General features: G+C 37.2%; 1 protein-coding gene across 2 annotated transcripts in view; it reads left to right on the top strand.

The window, feature by feature from the left end:
- The window catches only part of LOC127431969 (phenylalanine--tRNA ligase, mitochondrial-like), a 194,039-nt gene that overhangs the window by 101,686 nt on the left and 75,415 nt on the right, over positions 1 to 16,938 (top strand). For both annotated transcript variants that reach the window (XM_051682667.1, XM_051682666.1), the window contains exon 6: positions 5,919 to 6,070. In XM_051682667.1, the coding sequence (XP_051538627.1) occupies positions 5,919 to 6,070 (152 nt within the window). The remainder of the gene's footprint in view (positions 1 to 5,918; positions 6,071 to 16,938) is intronic.

Genomic DNA, 16,938 nt, shown 5'->3' with positions numbered 1-16,938 from the left:
CACAGTATATATACATAAATATATATCATGAAATGATACAATGTTAATATTCCAACCTACTGGAACTACAGCAAATCTGTGTAAAATTATAAGGGTAACACTAAAATAATGCTATAAACAATAACTTAACAACATAGTATGTAACATAAAACATCCCAATGTACATAACTGTTAAAAGAAAAAGAAAAAAAATAATAATTTCACTAATGTTTTATCAAATTTGGTAGGTAATGCAGGGTCTTCTGGGAAAGTCTGATTATTGTTTTTCACTGTAATTTTAACTAGTTAAATGAAAAATTGAATGTATTGTGTTGTTAAACATAATTTACATTTTTACTGTTAAATATAAGGTAATTCATTTTTATTTTTTATTTATTTATTTATTTTGTTATATGTTATATTATTACAAAATGTTATATTAGTGGTTCTCAACCAGGGGGCCTCAGCAAACTTCAAATGATCTAAAATAAGCTAGATGAAAATATGATAACTACATTTATAAATGCAGAAATTAGTTAAAATCATGATGTAGGCCTAAATGTAAACTGACAGTTCCTGAAACATCTAGAATCACGAAATGAATCTTTATTAATAATTTAGTCTATTGACAATCCAAGATTCTGGGATTTCGAAAATGTTCTTTGACAATGGGGGAGCTAAAGTTACACTTTTTCTGTGTCCCAGATCGGATCGCGCCGGGTCGACCACGTTACCTTTCAAAGTATACTCTTTTAAACGCGAGCGAATATGAACATGTTCGACACGTGCGCTATGACTGCTTTGTGATACTGTTTTAGTACAGACAATGGCAGACACATGTGCCAACGATGAGCACAGACTCTGCTGATGATGAAATCTGCATCATGCATACTGTGCACAGAGCGATCAGCTACACGGACAACCGAAGTGTACTCAGGCCTTCAGAGTCAAAAAAGTTGAGAACCACTTTTGTACAGTAAAATTACTTTCATGGTCTTGTTATATATATCATTTTCGCCATATATGGTAATTTTTATTTTATTTATTTTTTTACTGTAGCATTTTTACATTATTTTTTCATTAAAATTATGGGGGGGGGAATTACAGTGTACCTGATATATAGATTTATACATCATCTCTCTCAAATTAAGAGGCCTGTCCAGTTGGATTGATGCAGACATTTCCTGGGTGCTGATTTGTCAGTATTGCTATGCAGCACATTAATGAGATGGATGCTTGCATAATTTTGAAAATGATCTGTAGAAAAACACCAAAATCTGTCCAATAAACAGGGCTCAATGCTGACCGCACTTGTACTGCACCCAAACACTAATAGAGAGGTGTTTTGAGGACAGGAAAAGAGCTGCAATTCTCTATATGTCATGTATGGCATATATTGGTGAGGCACCTTTGTCCTTTAAAGGTCTAGGCCTGACACTAAACATGTCCTCCTATAGACGAGTGAGTGAGAGAGTGTGTAGCATAGTGGCATGCTGGATTCTTGTGTTCCTGCAGTGTGTGTGTGTCTGTGTGTGTGTGTGTGTCTGTGTGACTGACTGATTACCTGTGCTCTATAGCTGCAGGTCATTTCTCAGCCCATCTCCCTCTCTGCCCACTGTCCATTACTCAGAGAGAGAGAGAGAGAGAGAGAGAGAGAGAGAGAGATCGAGATCGAGATCGAGATCTGTCTGTCAGATTGCCTGATGCTCTTCTGGGGTTATATATGACTTGCACAGGGGTGTCTGTCTCTCTCTCTGCTGGTAATGTGGTACGCTCACCTCCGCCCTTGTGTGTTTTGCTGTGTCCTGTGAGAGCAGAAAAGACAACATATACACAACTGCACACTATAAATCACTACACACAACAAGACATACTGTACGATACACATACTGCTCACGCTGCACATATACAGTCAAAACATTGATGCAAGATGCAGGTTACAGTAAGCAGGGCCAGCCCATCCTATAGGCGATATAGGCGGCCAACAAGGGCCCCAACGTGCCTGGGGTACCCCACAAAAATGTGCATAGTTCATGAAGAACATTTCATTATTTTAAGATACATCAGCAGCTTCGACATTTTCTGTGGCTCTAGATATTTCACAGTGAACGCAATCAAATGCGATCACCACGCGTAGACCTCATCATTTAACATGCAAATCACAATGAATAGCCACCAAACGAAAAATAACTGAAAGTTTACAATTAGGCTACTATAACAGCAGCATATATTAAATTGGCAAACATTAAAGCTTTAAGCAGCACACAATAATTTACACAATACACAGTGCTGTACTGTCGAGCACTCGGCCTTTTAAAGTGTACACTTTTGATGGTGAGTCTTCGATGTATGCGCACTAACGGCCTTTGCACACCAAACATAGATTCCTATTAAGCCAGTTCAAACCTGGAGCGAACATTCGTGCCCCGACAAAGCAAGGTTTTTTTACGATGTGTCCATTTTTTTCTTCGCCCCACGATGACATCAGCACATAAAGGCAGAATAAAAGTAATTCATACGACTCCAGTGGTTAAATCCATATCTTCAGAAGTGATATTATAGGTGTGGGTGGGTGGGAAACAGATCAATATTTATTGATCGGATTTGCCCCATTCACTTCCATTGTAAGTACCTCACTGTACCTTTATTGTTTTTATTTGTTTTATTATAAATCTCTATAAAACTCACATTCACTTCCACATTCTTCTTCTTTTGTTTTTTAGCAATTCGCTTTATTCGTGCATATCTGGTCAGGGCTGGTCAAAGGTGGAGATTTATAGTAAAAAAAGGACTTAAATATTGATCTTTTTCAATATAAATAAATAAATAAAACAGAATAAATTTGCGAATATAAGAAGTTCTGATTATTTCACAGTAAACAGCAATAGAAAACTGCTACTCATGAGCCTTTTTAAATGGTATGGTTATAGCATCTCTTATCAGTTTAGAGTTGCAAGTGCACATTTATCACAGCAACTGCTGCAGTAAAACGTATGTTTTTTAATGACCACTAAAGTGAATAATTGGAGGTTGTGTTAGGCAACCGATTCCCTACATTGCTGTGCTAGTTTCATGTCTCTCATATCACTTTGTGGTCTCTTTCTTTTCACATAATAAAAAAAAAAAAAAAAAAAATTACAAATCAAATCAATGTTTCATGTTCAGTTATTAACTTATTTGGTAAATACTGATGTAATAATCAGTATAATGTACAGTCAGCCAGTCATTTTCACAAATTAAACCCTGAAAGGGTTATCAGGACCCCAGTGCCAAGCACAAATGTTACATATACTGCAGACTACAGTTTGTATTACAAATACTGTTTATTATACAGTATATATATATATATATACAGTGCTGTGAAAAAGTATTTGCCTGTTTTGTTCTATTTTTGTGTATTTTTCATACTAAATTGTTTTAGATCTTCAAACGAGATATACCATAAATCAGAGGCAACCTGAGTAAACACAAAATACAGTTTTTAAATATATATATATATATATATTTTTTTTATTGAAGCAAAAAAAGTTATCCAACACCTATATCACCCATGTAAAAAACTAACTGCCCCCTTAAAATTAATAGCTGGCTCTGCCACATTTAGCAGCAACAACTGCAACCAAACGCTTCCGATATCTGTAGATCAGTCTTTCCCAACACTGTGGTGTAATTTTGGCCCACTCTTCTTTGCAGAACTGCTTTAGTTCAGCCACATTGGAGGGTTTTCGCACATGAACTGCCCATTTAAGGTCCTGCCACAGCATCTCAATCAGTTCAAGTCAGGACTTTGACTAGGCCACTCCAAAACTTAAATGTTGCTTCTTTTGAACCATTCAGAGGTGGACTTACTCCTATGCTTTGGATCATTGTCTTGCTGCCTAATCCAGGTGCACTTGAGCTTCAACTAATGGACTGATGACTGGACATTCACCTTTAGGATTTTCTGGTAGAGAGCAGAATTCATGTTTCCCTCAATTATTGCAAGTCGCCCTGGCCATGAAGCAGCAATGCACTCCCACACCATCACATTACCACCATAATGCTTGACCGTAGGTATGTGGACCGAATCTTTTTGTGGAATTCTGTGTTTGATTCACGACAGATGTAATGGGACCCTTGTCTTCCAAACAGTTCCACTTTCGACTCATTAGTCCACAGAACATTCTCCCAAAAGTTTTGAGGATCAACAAGGTGTGTTTTGGCAAAATTCAGACAAGCCTTAATGTTCTTCTGGGTTAACAGTGGTTTTCGCTTTGTCAATCTTCCATGGATGCCATTTTTGGCCAGTGTCTTTCTGATAGTGGAGTCACGAACAGTGACCTTTATTGATGCGAGAGAGGCCTGCAGTTCCTTGGATGTTGTCCTTGGCTTTTTTTGTGACTTCCTGTATGAGTCGTCGCTGTGCTCTTGGAGGAATTTTGGAAGGTCGGCCACTTCTGGGAAGGTTCACTACTGTGCCAAGTTTTCTCCATTTGGAGATAATGGCTCTCACTGTGCCAGAGTCCCAGAGCCTTTGAAATAGCTTTGTAACCCTTCCCAGACTGATGTATTTCAATCACCTTTTTCCTCATAATTTCTGGAATTTTTTTCACCCTTGGCATAGTGTGCTACTGAGTGAGACCTTTTAGCCAACTTCATGCTGCTGAAAAGTTCTGTTTAAGTGTTTATTCTATTTAACTGGGCTGGCAGTAACCAGTCCTGGGTGTGTTTATTCCAGCTGAACCCCATTATGAATGCAGTTTCATAGATTTGGGGATTTAGTAACAAAGGGCAAATACTTTTTCACACAGGCCCAGTTGATATTGGATAACTTTTTTGCTTCAATAAATAACATTATCATTTAAAAACTGTATTTTGTGTTTACTCAGATTACCTTTGTTTTACGATAGATTTTTGTTTTGAAATTTTGAAACAAATTATAGTAAGAGATACAGTATACACAAAAACAAATACTTTTTCACAGCACTGTATTTATATATATATATATATATATATATATATATAGCATTAGTTACAGTGGCAAGAAAAAGTTTTTGAACCCTTTGGAATTAGCAGGTTTTCTGCATTAATTCGTCATAAAATGTGATTTCATCTTCATCAAAGTCACAAGTATAGACAAACACAATGTGCTTAAGCTACCAACACACAAACAATTATAATAGTTCATGTCATTATTGAACACATCCCATAAAACATTCACAGTGCTGTGGAAAAAGTAAGTGAACCCTTGGATTTAATTACTGGTTAATCTTCCTTTGGCAGCAGTAACCTCAACCAAGTGTTTCTAATGTTTGATTGTTTTTTATAAGTCAAAGTAACTCTAACCCACAGCTCCAATCTCGTTTCATTAATTGGACACCATGTTTGCCAGCTTCTGACTCTAAATAGCTTTTGTTGATGTCATTAGCCAAAGGGTTCCCATACATTTTCCAACCTACACTGTAAATATTTGAATGATGTATTCAGTATGTACAAGAACAACACAATAATTTGTGTGTTATTAGTTTAAAAAGATTGTGTTTGTTCATTATTGTAACTTGGATAAAGATCAAACCAGATTTTAAAACAAATGTATACATAAATGCAGGTAATTCCAAAGGGTTTACATACTTTTTCTTGGCACTCTATTGAGTATTAGCAGATGTTATCATATTTCTGTTGCCACCATTATATATTATGAGAGGCCATAAATTACAGTAAATGGTATTCTGGAAGTAATTTGGAGTACCATGTAAATAACATAGTGAATGATTATGGAAACCGTTCAGTTCCATTGTGTATATATTAAAGTACCATGATATTACCATTTTATTGTTTCACTTTATTATGGTACTACCAGTTCTGAAAGTGTCATGCCTTTTTTTTTTTTTTTTTTGTCCTTGTGAATCTCCACACACTCCAAACATATAGATTAATTCATCTCCTTCTCTCTCTTGCAGCCGCTCAGCAAGTATCCTCTGCTCTTCAATGACATCTCTTTTTGGCTGCCGTCTGAAGGCTACACGGAGAACGACTTCTACGACCTGGTCCGAAGCATTGGAGGAGATCTTGTGGAGAAGGTCACGCTGGTGGACAACTTCATACATCCAAAGTAAGAAATCCAAAATGTCAAATCCAAAAATCCTTTTTGCTGAAAGCTGAAACATCCTTAAAACAACACCCTTAAATTCACTTGAGAATCTTCAATCTCCATTTCAATTTATTATGATCTTAGTAGATAAATAATCTTGATTATTGAAAAATGCTTGTTTGGAGTGGTATTTCATCTTAAAGGAATAGTTCACCCAAAAATTATCTCATCATTTACTCACCCTCATGCCATCCCAGATGTGTAAGAATTTCTTTCTTCTGCAAAACTCAAATGAAAATTTTAAGAAGAGTATTTCAGCTCTGTAGGTCCATACATTTCAAGTAAATGGTGACCAGAACATTGACAAGCTTTTTTTGGTGCTTCAAAATGTTTGGACACCATTCACTTGCATTGTATGGACCTACAGAGCTGAAATTTTCATTTGTGTTCAGCAGAAGAAAAAAAGTCATACAAATCGGGGATGGAATAAGGGTGAGTAAATGATGAGAAAATTTAAATATTTGAGTGAAATATCCCTTTAAATTTGATGGTGACATAAGTGGTGACATATGTATGGTTAGGTGAATTTCAACTGCATTTATTTGTCATTCAAATCAGCATTTATTTGTAATATTGACACACCCCTAGATCACATTCCATCCGCCATACCTTAAATAGGAGTTGAGAGTTGATCAGATTGTGAAGTCCAAATTCCAAGCTTTTAAATGGCACATATTTTGCTGCAAGTAGCAAATATTTTGTAGTTTTAATTAATTAGCTAGCAGCTCCAGGCAAAAATGTAATTATCTGTTATCGGTATTGGCTACAATGAGCTGTGACTTATCAGTTATGTGCCCAGAAATTCCATATCGGTGCATCTCTAATCAAAATCATCTTGCTTCAAGAACAAGACATGCTTTATTCAGGAAATTTCATATCAATGGTTGCATGAATATTTAAATTTACACTTTAAAAAAAAAAAAAAATGCTAAAATAGATTCAATTTAAGAACTGTATACTGTATATATACAGTGGCGTCCAACTTTATGAGATCACATTGGAAATTATATTTAAACCTGTAAGTACACAAACATTTTCAGGACTTTGGAACATACTCAAATCATGCTAACTGGATGGGTCATCAGGTTTTATTCAGACTTGCATTATTAAAATGGGGGCAAACCAAATGCTAAGAAATTCTGAATATCATGTCAAATTTTTAATTCAACTTTTCACTCAAGTTGCTATGCTGATAGCATAATTTGTAATGACAAAAAACTGTAAAGAAAAAATGCGAAATGGGAGCAACAAGTAGTCTCAGACATTTGTACCCCTCTAAATGTGTTATTCTTCTACAAAACATGAACCATAATATTTTAATGGTTACAGATGTTTATCCAACATAAAATTATTAGGAAGCTGCTTTTTCCCATGTTTCTTTTTTCTTGTATTTGAAAGTTGTATCTTTGTGACCCTTTGCAATCATTCTCAAAGCCAGTAGTGTTGGCAGGAGATATGCTAATGTTATCTTGCGGCAGACTGTTCGGCAGTTTGCCGTTCATCTATTGACGGAGAGAGAGCAGAGGTCAACGATGCCTAATGGCTTCATTTTGAACTCTAGCAGTAGACTCCATTTCACATTGGAAAGACACTTCAAACACATTAGCTCTTTCCTCTGTCATTTATTCACAAACACAAACACTCTCACAAAGCTACAAAACCATCCACGTGATTGTTCCACAGACGTGCATGTAGTTCATTCAGCACCACTTTTGTTTAAGCTATAGCTGCAGGGACTGCAGAGGCTGGGCTGTACTCGGGTTGCCCTTTCCCTGTTTCATTGCCCTGTGCCATCACCCGGTCTTAATCTATTTTTAAATAGGATGAGGAGTTCACCTGCGGGCACAGTGGACCGGCTGTCCCCCTCTATTGGAGCAGTCTGTATGTGTGTGTGTGTGTTTTAAATGATAGAGCAAGAACCTGCAGTGCGTAAAAAGAACCGCAAACATTTATCTCTGTCCCCGCTCTTAATCTTTTTTTAAATAGCAACCTTTTCCCTCCCCTTCTCCTAATGATATGTATAAATAAGATAGTATCAAGAGGTGGCGGAGAGGTATAATAGCCTGCACGGAGGCTAGAAATAGATTAGTATGTTTTGCTTTCTTTCTAATTCAATTCCGTCTACACCATCTATTTGTGCACGTTCCTTCGAAAACAGATATATTAGTACAATAGTTTCCAGAATAGTTTGCGATCTGTCACACTATAAGTGTGTTGTGACCTCGGAAGTACTTTTCTAAGTACAGGTGTGCTCATTTTGCTGAATCTATAGGATGTTTAAAATAAAATAATTTTTGTTTGTTTGTTGTTTTCTTTTTTAAATCATGTTAGCACGGATATTGTTTACATCTTGTGGCAATACTTTTGAAACAGAGTATTTAAATGTTTACGGATTTGCCCCATTCACTTCCATTGTAAGTACCTCACTGTACCCCAGATATTTATTTGAAAGGAAAGGAAGAACGAAATACATTTTTGTGGTAATCAGCATTAAACCCAGAATATTCCTTTAAGAAAATGCAATATTTATGATATTTATACATTTTTGCGCTATGCAGATTCTGGAAGCTTATGAGCACAACTGTTGCTGTGATATATCTGTGTATGTTTATCTTTGTGTGTGTGAGACTGCTGAATTCTCCTGCAGCTAATTTCCTCTTTATGATCATTTTGCTGCAGTTGCATCAATGCCTGCAAGCTTTGATTCATATTTTCCACACCTAGAGAGAGAGAGTGAGAGAAAGAGAAAGGGAGGGCGAGGGCGATGGAGACATTCAATACTTACTTTAAAACCTCCTCCAACTTCTAAACACTAATAACATTGAGATGACGTACAATCACAGCTCATCTCGCCTCCAGCCGCCTGTGTCCATCAGAAATGTCAGATTCACAAGATTGTCCTAATCATTTTCTCCTCTATTCTTTGCGGTTCTGCTGACTTGAGCGTTTTAAGAGCCAGTAATATGATGTGATTGGCAGTAACTCTCCCATCATGCTCTTCTTTAACACAATAAGGAAGATTCTAGAAGCAGACATGCCCTCAAAAAGCCAATGGACATGTAAAGCGTATCCTTTGTGCTGGCTGTTTAACTTATGACAACATTATGGCAATATTCTCACAGCAATATTCAGTATTACCCCCCAAAAAAAATGTATGACCAGATTTTTACATTTTCTGAACAGAATGTGATTGGTGCTCTTATGTGAGAGTGATGTGGGTGGTTACACGCTGAAACAAAAAAGCAGCCTAAGCTGGTCTGGCTGGTCTGTTTGCGGGTTTTAGAGGGGTTTTTGGCATTTGTAGGTAGACCAGCTTAAACAGCATCTAGACCAGCCTAAACCAACTAAGACCAGCAAGCCAGCTTTGGGTTCATTTATTTATTGGGGGATTCTTTTTTTATTGTCTACCAGGCAAAAATCATATGTCTTATTGCTCAGGAACATAATGCCACACCTCTCCTCAACAAGCAGAGTGATTTAAGGTGTCGTTCATGTTCATAGCTTAAATGGTACAGGACAAGTTACACTTAAGTTAAATGTTAGTGGTTGTTCAAATTAGGGCTGCACATAAATAATCGAGATTACAATTACAGCTGTCAAAATTAACAAACTGTTAAAGTGTCAATTACAGCATTTCATTTAGGTATGTTCCTGTTGCATTTTTTTTTTCTTCTTCTTCAGCATTTGGGCGTTGTAGTCAATCACTGATTGTCAGTGTTTTGATAACAGTTTTGTTTATCATGCTGCTAAGAGAGCCACCGTTCACCATTTAGGCAATGTTTTGATCTACTGGTGTGTAAAACAGCTATGATGTAGTTCAGGAGCAGAGTTTTGAATGTGTGGCATACATAAAGGAAATGGCATGCAGATGCCCATACAAAATAAATGTTTTTAACTCCTTAAAGAAAAGAATTTTTCATCGAGATGAATCACTTTTAGAATATCAAGGAAAATATTTAACAGTTATTGATTTTGTCATAATCGTGCAGCCCTAGTTCAAATTCCTAACAACAAGTTTGATCGACAGTAATGCTTGCCTAAGCAAACGGCACTATTTTTTCCCCTAAATTCTCCATATATTAAAGTGTAAGCGAAGACAAAGAATCAAACCAAAAAAGAGCAAAAATGATTGCTGAGGTCAATACGTTATCCAACCACCTAATAAATGTAACAGTTTTTGATACTGTAGTTCAGTCAACTTTCCCAGCTCAGGCCATATCATGTCATACTACAGTATGTTATATGTGTCATAAGTCAGGTATGTCATACTAGCAGTCTTTCTTGGTTGCCGAGCCCTTTGCTACAAATTCTGATCATTCAAATGTAACCCATAAAGGTGGAAGTCATTTATAGTAAACTGAGGTCTGTCTGTATATTTTAGATGTTTTTGTGACACGTCCTGAGCTTGACTGCTTGAAAGATTATGGTGCGTCTTTCATTTATGTTCCAAAACTGTTCACAAATTTTTTTTGGAAATTGCAGAAGTTTTCCTAGGCTGTGTTGGCCCCATCCACAAACACCGTTTTAACTGCCACAACTTAGACATTTTGAGAGACGGTAGTGCATTTTTAGAAGAAAATCTGCACTTCTAGCTTGTGTTTGTGAAAGAGGCATATTGAAAAAAGGTCCAAATGTCACATTCTAACTAAACTTTTCAAAAGGTATAAAATCTCTCCTTTTCCCAGCCCCTATATGATAGATGTCTATATCCCTCAAAAATGTCAAGGCACTATAGGTAAGCTGTTCAGCAGTAAACATTTGTAGAACCTGACAAAGCAACTGTTTACCAGACAAAACCTTGCAGAAAAAAATTCAAAATGCAGCAATTGAACTGAACCAGACTGAAATGGACTCTCTTTCTCTCTCTCTCTCTCTCTCTCTCTCTCTCTCTCTCTCTCTCTCTCTCTCTCTCTCGACGTGGAGGTGTTTGTCTAACACCAATAACAAATCTCACCTGATAGGCACTATAATCCAACACAAATCTGCATTTATTGGCCCGTAATGCTGTCAGGTGTAATCGGGTGGAATTAATTTGGAAAGTTGACAGAGCTGTCAATAAATCTGACAGCTGTGCACAGGAGGCCTGACAAAGATCCGGCAGCTTTAACTCCACCACACTCGTCAAACTACTCTGATGATTTACACCCTCTGTGGCATAATAAAGTGTGTTGTTTTGTTGGTTGCTGGGCTATTGTGAAGTTTGATTATGGGATATGTGACGCCATCCATAGTAATATTGTATTTGAGAGTGTCAGCATCGCCTGGAAAGACAAGACTAAGCATTTTGAGGCCCTCATGCTTATGTATTTATATATGTTGGATGCATCAAATCAAAACATGCATCATCAGGATTTATGTCATGCTGCGATCAGCATTTGCCTTGTCGTCAAGCTGTTTGTATGACTTAAACAAGGTGTGTGTGTGTGTGTGTGTGTGTGTGTGTAGGTAAGATCACTTAAAGAGACACTTGTTTAGAACTTATCTGAACATCCAACCAAATATTTCAGATAATTCTTATTTGCGGCAATCTTGTGATTTATATGTGACAGTCTAAGAAGAAATACTGTCTCAAGCACAAAGTAGAATGACGGGTGTTTGGCATATTGCTTCAGTTATCTGCTGAAAACAAGTGTAATGTCCTAAATGTAATAATTTGCAGTAAACAATCAAATTTGAAGGCACTGTGCACCGAAAGTTTGCTAAAATTGCTTGCCACATATTTGCAGCATTATTGATTAGCATATAAAAATAATAATTTGTGGCAAATTTGTAGCAGGGTTTGCCAATAGTATGCCACCAAGGTTTTCCAGAACTCTGTATATTTACATTGGCAAGAAAAGTATGTGAACCCTTTGGAATTATCTGGTTTTCTGCATACATTTTTCATAAAATGTGATCTCACCAAAGTCACAAGTATAGACAAACGCAGTATGCTTAAGCTAACAACACACAGACTATTATAATCTTTCATGACTTTATTGAACACATCCCATTAAACATTGCCAGTGCTTTGGAAAAAGTTATTGAACCCTTGGATTTAATAACAGGTCGATCATCCTTTGGCAGCAACAACCTCAACCAAGTCAAAGTAGCTCTAACCCACACCTCCAATCTTGTTTCATTAATTGGATGCCAGGTTTGCCAATTCTTGACTCTAATTGGCTTTTATTGATTTCAATAGCCTAGGGGTTCACATACTTTTGAAAGTTTGAATGATGGATTCAATATGTACAAGAACAATACAATAATTTGTGTGTTATTAATTAAAACAGATTGTGTTTGTTCATTATTGTAACTTAGATGAAGGTCAAACCAGATTTTAAGACAAACTTCTACATAAATGCAGGTAATTCCAAAGAGTTCACACACACACACACACACACACACACATACAGTGTGTGTGTGTGTGTGTGTGTGTATATATATATATATATATATATATATATGTATATATATATATATATATATATATATATATATGTATATATATAAGGAATAATTGACAACGGACCGTTGAATGATTGAAAAATAAAGCACACCCGAGGTGGTAATGCGGAGTGACCGTTGCACCTCGGGTGTGCATAATTTTTCAATAATTCAATGGGTCGGAGTCAATTATTCCACTTATACCATGTTTAACACACCTTAATACATCAGGTTTTTATCTCAAGACATTTTCTGAATTTCATCCCTAAAACGCTCTTGTGAGTGGAACAACTTTCTTCCGCCACGGATTCAGCGTCTTGCTCTGATACAAGCCTTCGTTGCTAGTTCGAAAATGTCACTTTAGAACTAGCAACAGAGGATAGCGAGGCTTGCACTGCTTTATTGGAGCACTTACTGTAGTAACAAGTTTGTGCGTGTGTGTGAGAGTTTGTTTTTGAGAGATCGAAAGAGAGAAGCTCAGAAACTGAGAGAGATCGCCTGTGGGATTACCTTTATTTGTTGCAGTTCTCATTAAAAGTAACATCACTTCAGAATCGCCAAGATGTAAGTTTAAGCACTTCTCAGCAGCAGCGAGTGTCGCCATATTTCCGTTGTAAACCTTAACTGTTTTCAAGCCTACTGAGATGTAGGTGTGCGCTGACTTGACGACTCTGTTTTTCACTCATGAGTAAGTGTGTGCGTAATACATATATGTACGTGTGTCCACATGTGTGAGAGCTTAAGGGAGGGGGAGCACGAGGGTGTTTCCCACAGATATTTCAGATAATATAGAAACTGCTGTATTGATCAAGTGTATCTAGCTCTGATACAGCTCAAGCCTTCGTTGCTAGTTCGAAAACGTCACTTTATAACTAATGATGGAGGATGCGCTGCTTTTCGCCATTGGAGTAACAAGGTAGTGCGTATTTGTGTGTGTGCGAGCGAGAGGGAGAGGGGTAGTGCAGTGCTTTCCATTTATAGCTACGTGAGGCTGATTAGGGCAAAATACATTGAAACATAAAACATTTCACATAGTAAAAGTTATATAATTGAAACTGTTGTATTGATCAAGTCGTGGGGGGTGCGGCTCTATTTGTTGGTCACGATACGAGTATCAGTGTGTGTGTGTGTGTGTGTGCGTATGTACAGTTGAAGTCAGAAGTTTACATACACTTAGGTTGAAGTCATTAAAACTAATTTTTTAACCACTCCACAGATTTAATATTAGCAGTTTTGGCAAGTCGTTTAGGACATCTATTTTGTGCATGACACAAGACATTTTTCCAACAATTGTTTACACACAGATTGTTTCACTTTTAATTGACTATATCACAATTCCAGTGGGTCAGAAGTTTACACACACCAAGTTAACTGTGCCTTAAGCAGCTTGGAAAATTCCAGAAAATGTTGCCAAGCCTTTAGACAATTAGCCAATTAGCTTCTGATAGTAGGTGTACTGAACTGGAGGTGTACCTGTGGATGTATTTTAAAGCCTACCTTCAAACTCAGTGCCTCTTTGCTTGACATCATGGGAAAATCAAAAGAAATCAGCCATGACCTCAGAAAACAATTTGAACCTCCACAAATCTGGTTCATCCTTGGGAGCAATTTCCAAATGCCACGTTCATCTGTACAAACAATAGTACACAAGTATAAACACCATGGGACCACACATCAAGTTACATAAGTTACATCATACCGCTCAGGAAGGAGACGCATTCTGTCTCCTAGAGATGAACGTAATTTGGTCTGAAAAGTGCAAATCAATCCCAGAACAACAGCAAAGGACCTTGTGAAGTTGCTGGAGGAAACAGGTAGACAAGTATCTATATCCACAGTAAAACGAGTCCTATATCGACATAACCTGAAAGGCTGCTCAGCAAGGAAGAAGCCACTGCTTCCAAACCACCATAAAAAACAGACTACATATTGCAAGTGCATCTTACTTTTGATCTTACTTTTTGGAGAAATGTCCTCTGGTCTAATGAAACAAAAATTTAACTGAATGACCATCGTGAAGCATGGGGGTGGCAGCATCATGTTGTGGGGGTGCTTTGCTGCAGGAGGGACTGGTGCACTTCACAAAATAGATGATGTCATGAGGAAGAAAAATGATGTGGATATTTTGAAGCAACATCTCAAGACATCAACTAGGAAGTTAAAGCTTGGTCACAAATGGGTCTTCCAAATGGACAATGACCCCAAGCATACCTCCAAAGTTGTGGCAAAATGGCTTAAGGACAACAAAGTCAAGGTATTGGAGTGGCCATCACAAAGCCCTGACCTCAATCCGATAGAAAATTTGTGGGCAGAACTGAAAAAGCATGTACAAGCAAGGAGGCCTACAAACCTGACTCAGTTACACCAGTTCTGTCTGAAGGAATGGGCCAAAATTCCAGCAAATTATTGTGAGAAGCTTGTGGAAGGCTAACCAAAAAGTTTGACCCAAGTTAAACAATTTAAAGGTAATGCTACCAAATACTAACAAAGTGTACGTAAACTTCTGACCCACTGGGAATGTAATGAAAGAAATAAAAGCTGATATAAATCATTCACTCCACTATTATTCTGACATTTCAGATTCTTAAAATAGTGATCCTAACTGACCTAAGACAGGGAATGATTTCTACGATTAAATGTCAGGAATTGTGAAAAACTGAGTTTAAATGTATTTGGCTAAGGTGTATGTAAACTTCTGACTCAACTGTATGTGTGTAAGTGCAGGGGAGACGAGGGAGCTTTTCAACCAATTTTGAAAAATATTTAGGATATTATAGACATTGTTTGATGTTCTTAACCGATTTACTTTATCCAATGTCTTTGTTTATATGGTTATTTTCTGTGGAAGCATGTACTGTGTGTGTGTGTATGTGTGTTTGTGTGTGTGTGTGTGTGTGTGTGTGGGTGAGACGAGAGCAAAAGAGAGAGAAAGAGAGGGAGCCCAAGGATGCTTTTCAATCGAAATTGAAATAAATGTAGGATATTATAGACATTGTTTGTCATTCTTATCCGATGTACTTAACCAGTGTCTTTGTTTTAATTGGTTATTTTGTTTTGGTAGCCTGTAGGGCTCTTTAAAATATTTAATAATTTGGTGAAGCGATATAGAGCCGATATGCGGTCAAGACCTGGAACTACTTCATAGCTGTGCACACCATAGAATGTCCGTCAACCAATCAGAATCAAGCATTGAACAGACCCGTGGTGTGTATGTATGTATGTGTGTGTGTATATGTATATATATATATATATATATATACTGTTTAGATGGATCCAATTGTTTAAAACCGGTTAGAAATTTGCAGGGTGAATGACAGTGTGAGGGAAGGAGAGAAGATAGGTGCCAAGCAGTGTGAACTTACATGACTGTAGTTGCAGCTAAACACAACCGGTCAGGTTTGGGAGACAGTGATAGGGGCCAGGAATTTTCTTCAAGCAAATGGCTGTCCTCATCAGCAGGCTGCTAGAAGAGCCAGACTTGTTAAAATCTGCCCTCTTTGTCGGAGGCCTGGGGGATCTTTCCGGAAGGTGCAACAAGCCAACAGGCTAATGTCTGCCACCATTACTGAGCTACACTGAAGGAGACACCAGAGAGAGAGTGTATATGTGTGTATGTGTGTGTGTGTGTGTGTGTGTGTGTGTGTGTGTGTGTGTGTGTGTGTGTGTGTGTGTGTGTGTGTAAGAGAGAGAGGAGTGTATTTAATGGCACATAGCTCAGAGAACGTCAGCCATAGGCTTTTGAATAATGGGCTGTTGTTGATGCAAAACTGTGCAGGGTAAGCATCACACATCACACCTCAAACACGCACAAACTTATACACACATGTACTATCACATTTATATTTGACACCTATAGAGTGAGCGGCACTAAAAAAGGAATGATGATGTTAAATGTTTAGTCATATTTGACTGAAGAAATGCTCTATTTAGTCATACAGCACCTTCAGAAGAATTCACCCCACATGATTTATTTCTCATTCTGCTCTGCTGGAAAGTGAGATTAAAGTATATTTAAAGGGTTTTTCACCCCACACACCCAATGAAATATTTAGATGTCTTCACCCCCTTATGTGGAATGTGATATTAAATTACCTTAACACTAGGGGTGACCTCGTATGGGATTTTCACTGTATGATAACAGTCACAAAAATACAGTGGTATTACGGTGGCACTGTATTAAAGTACATAGCTAATATTAATATTACTAAAATAATATTGAATATTACTTTTTTTTTAAATATTATTTTTTATAAAAAATGATTACTTAAATGACTACAGGTTAACAGTGCCCAGAGACTATGCATTTGATTCAGTTATTTAATGCTCATGTAATTTAGTTTGATTCTTAACAATACCTACTGAAAAATAAAGAACTAACTAAACTGACAAGTTGTGCACTTAAA

The sequence above is a fragment of the Myxocyprinus asiaticus genome, chromosome 41, assembly GCF_019703515.2.
Source record: "Myxocyprinus asiaticus isolate MX2 ecotype Aquarium Trade chromosome 41, UBuf_Myxa_2, whole genome shotgun sequence".
Classification (NCBI taxonomy): domain Eukaryota; kingdom Metazoa; phylum Chordata; class Actinopteri; order Cypriniformes; family Catostomidae; genus Myxocyprinus; species Myxocyprinus asiaticus.
Note: the sequence above shows the minus strand (reverse complement) of the source record. Positions and strands in the feature narration are given on the sequence as shown.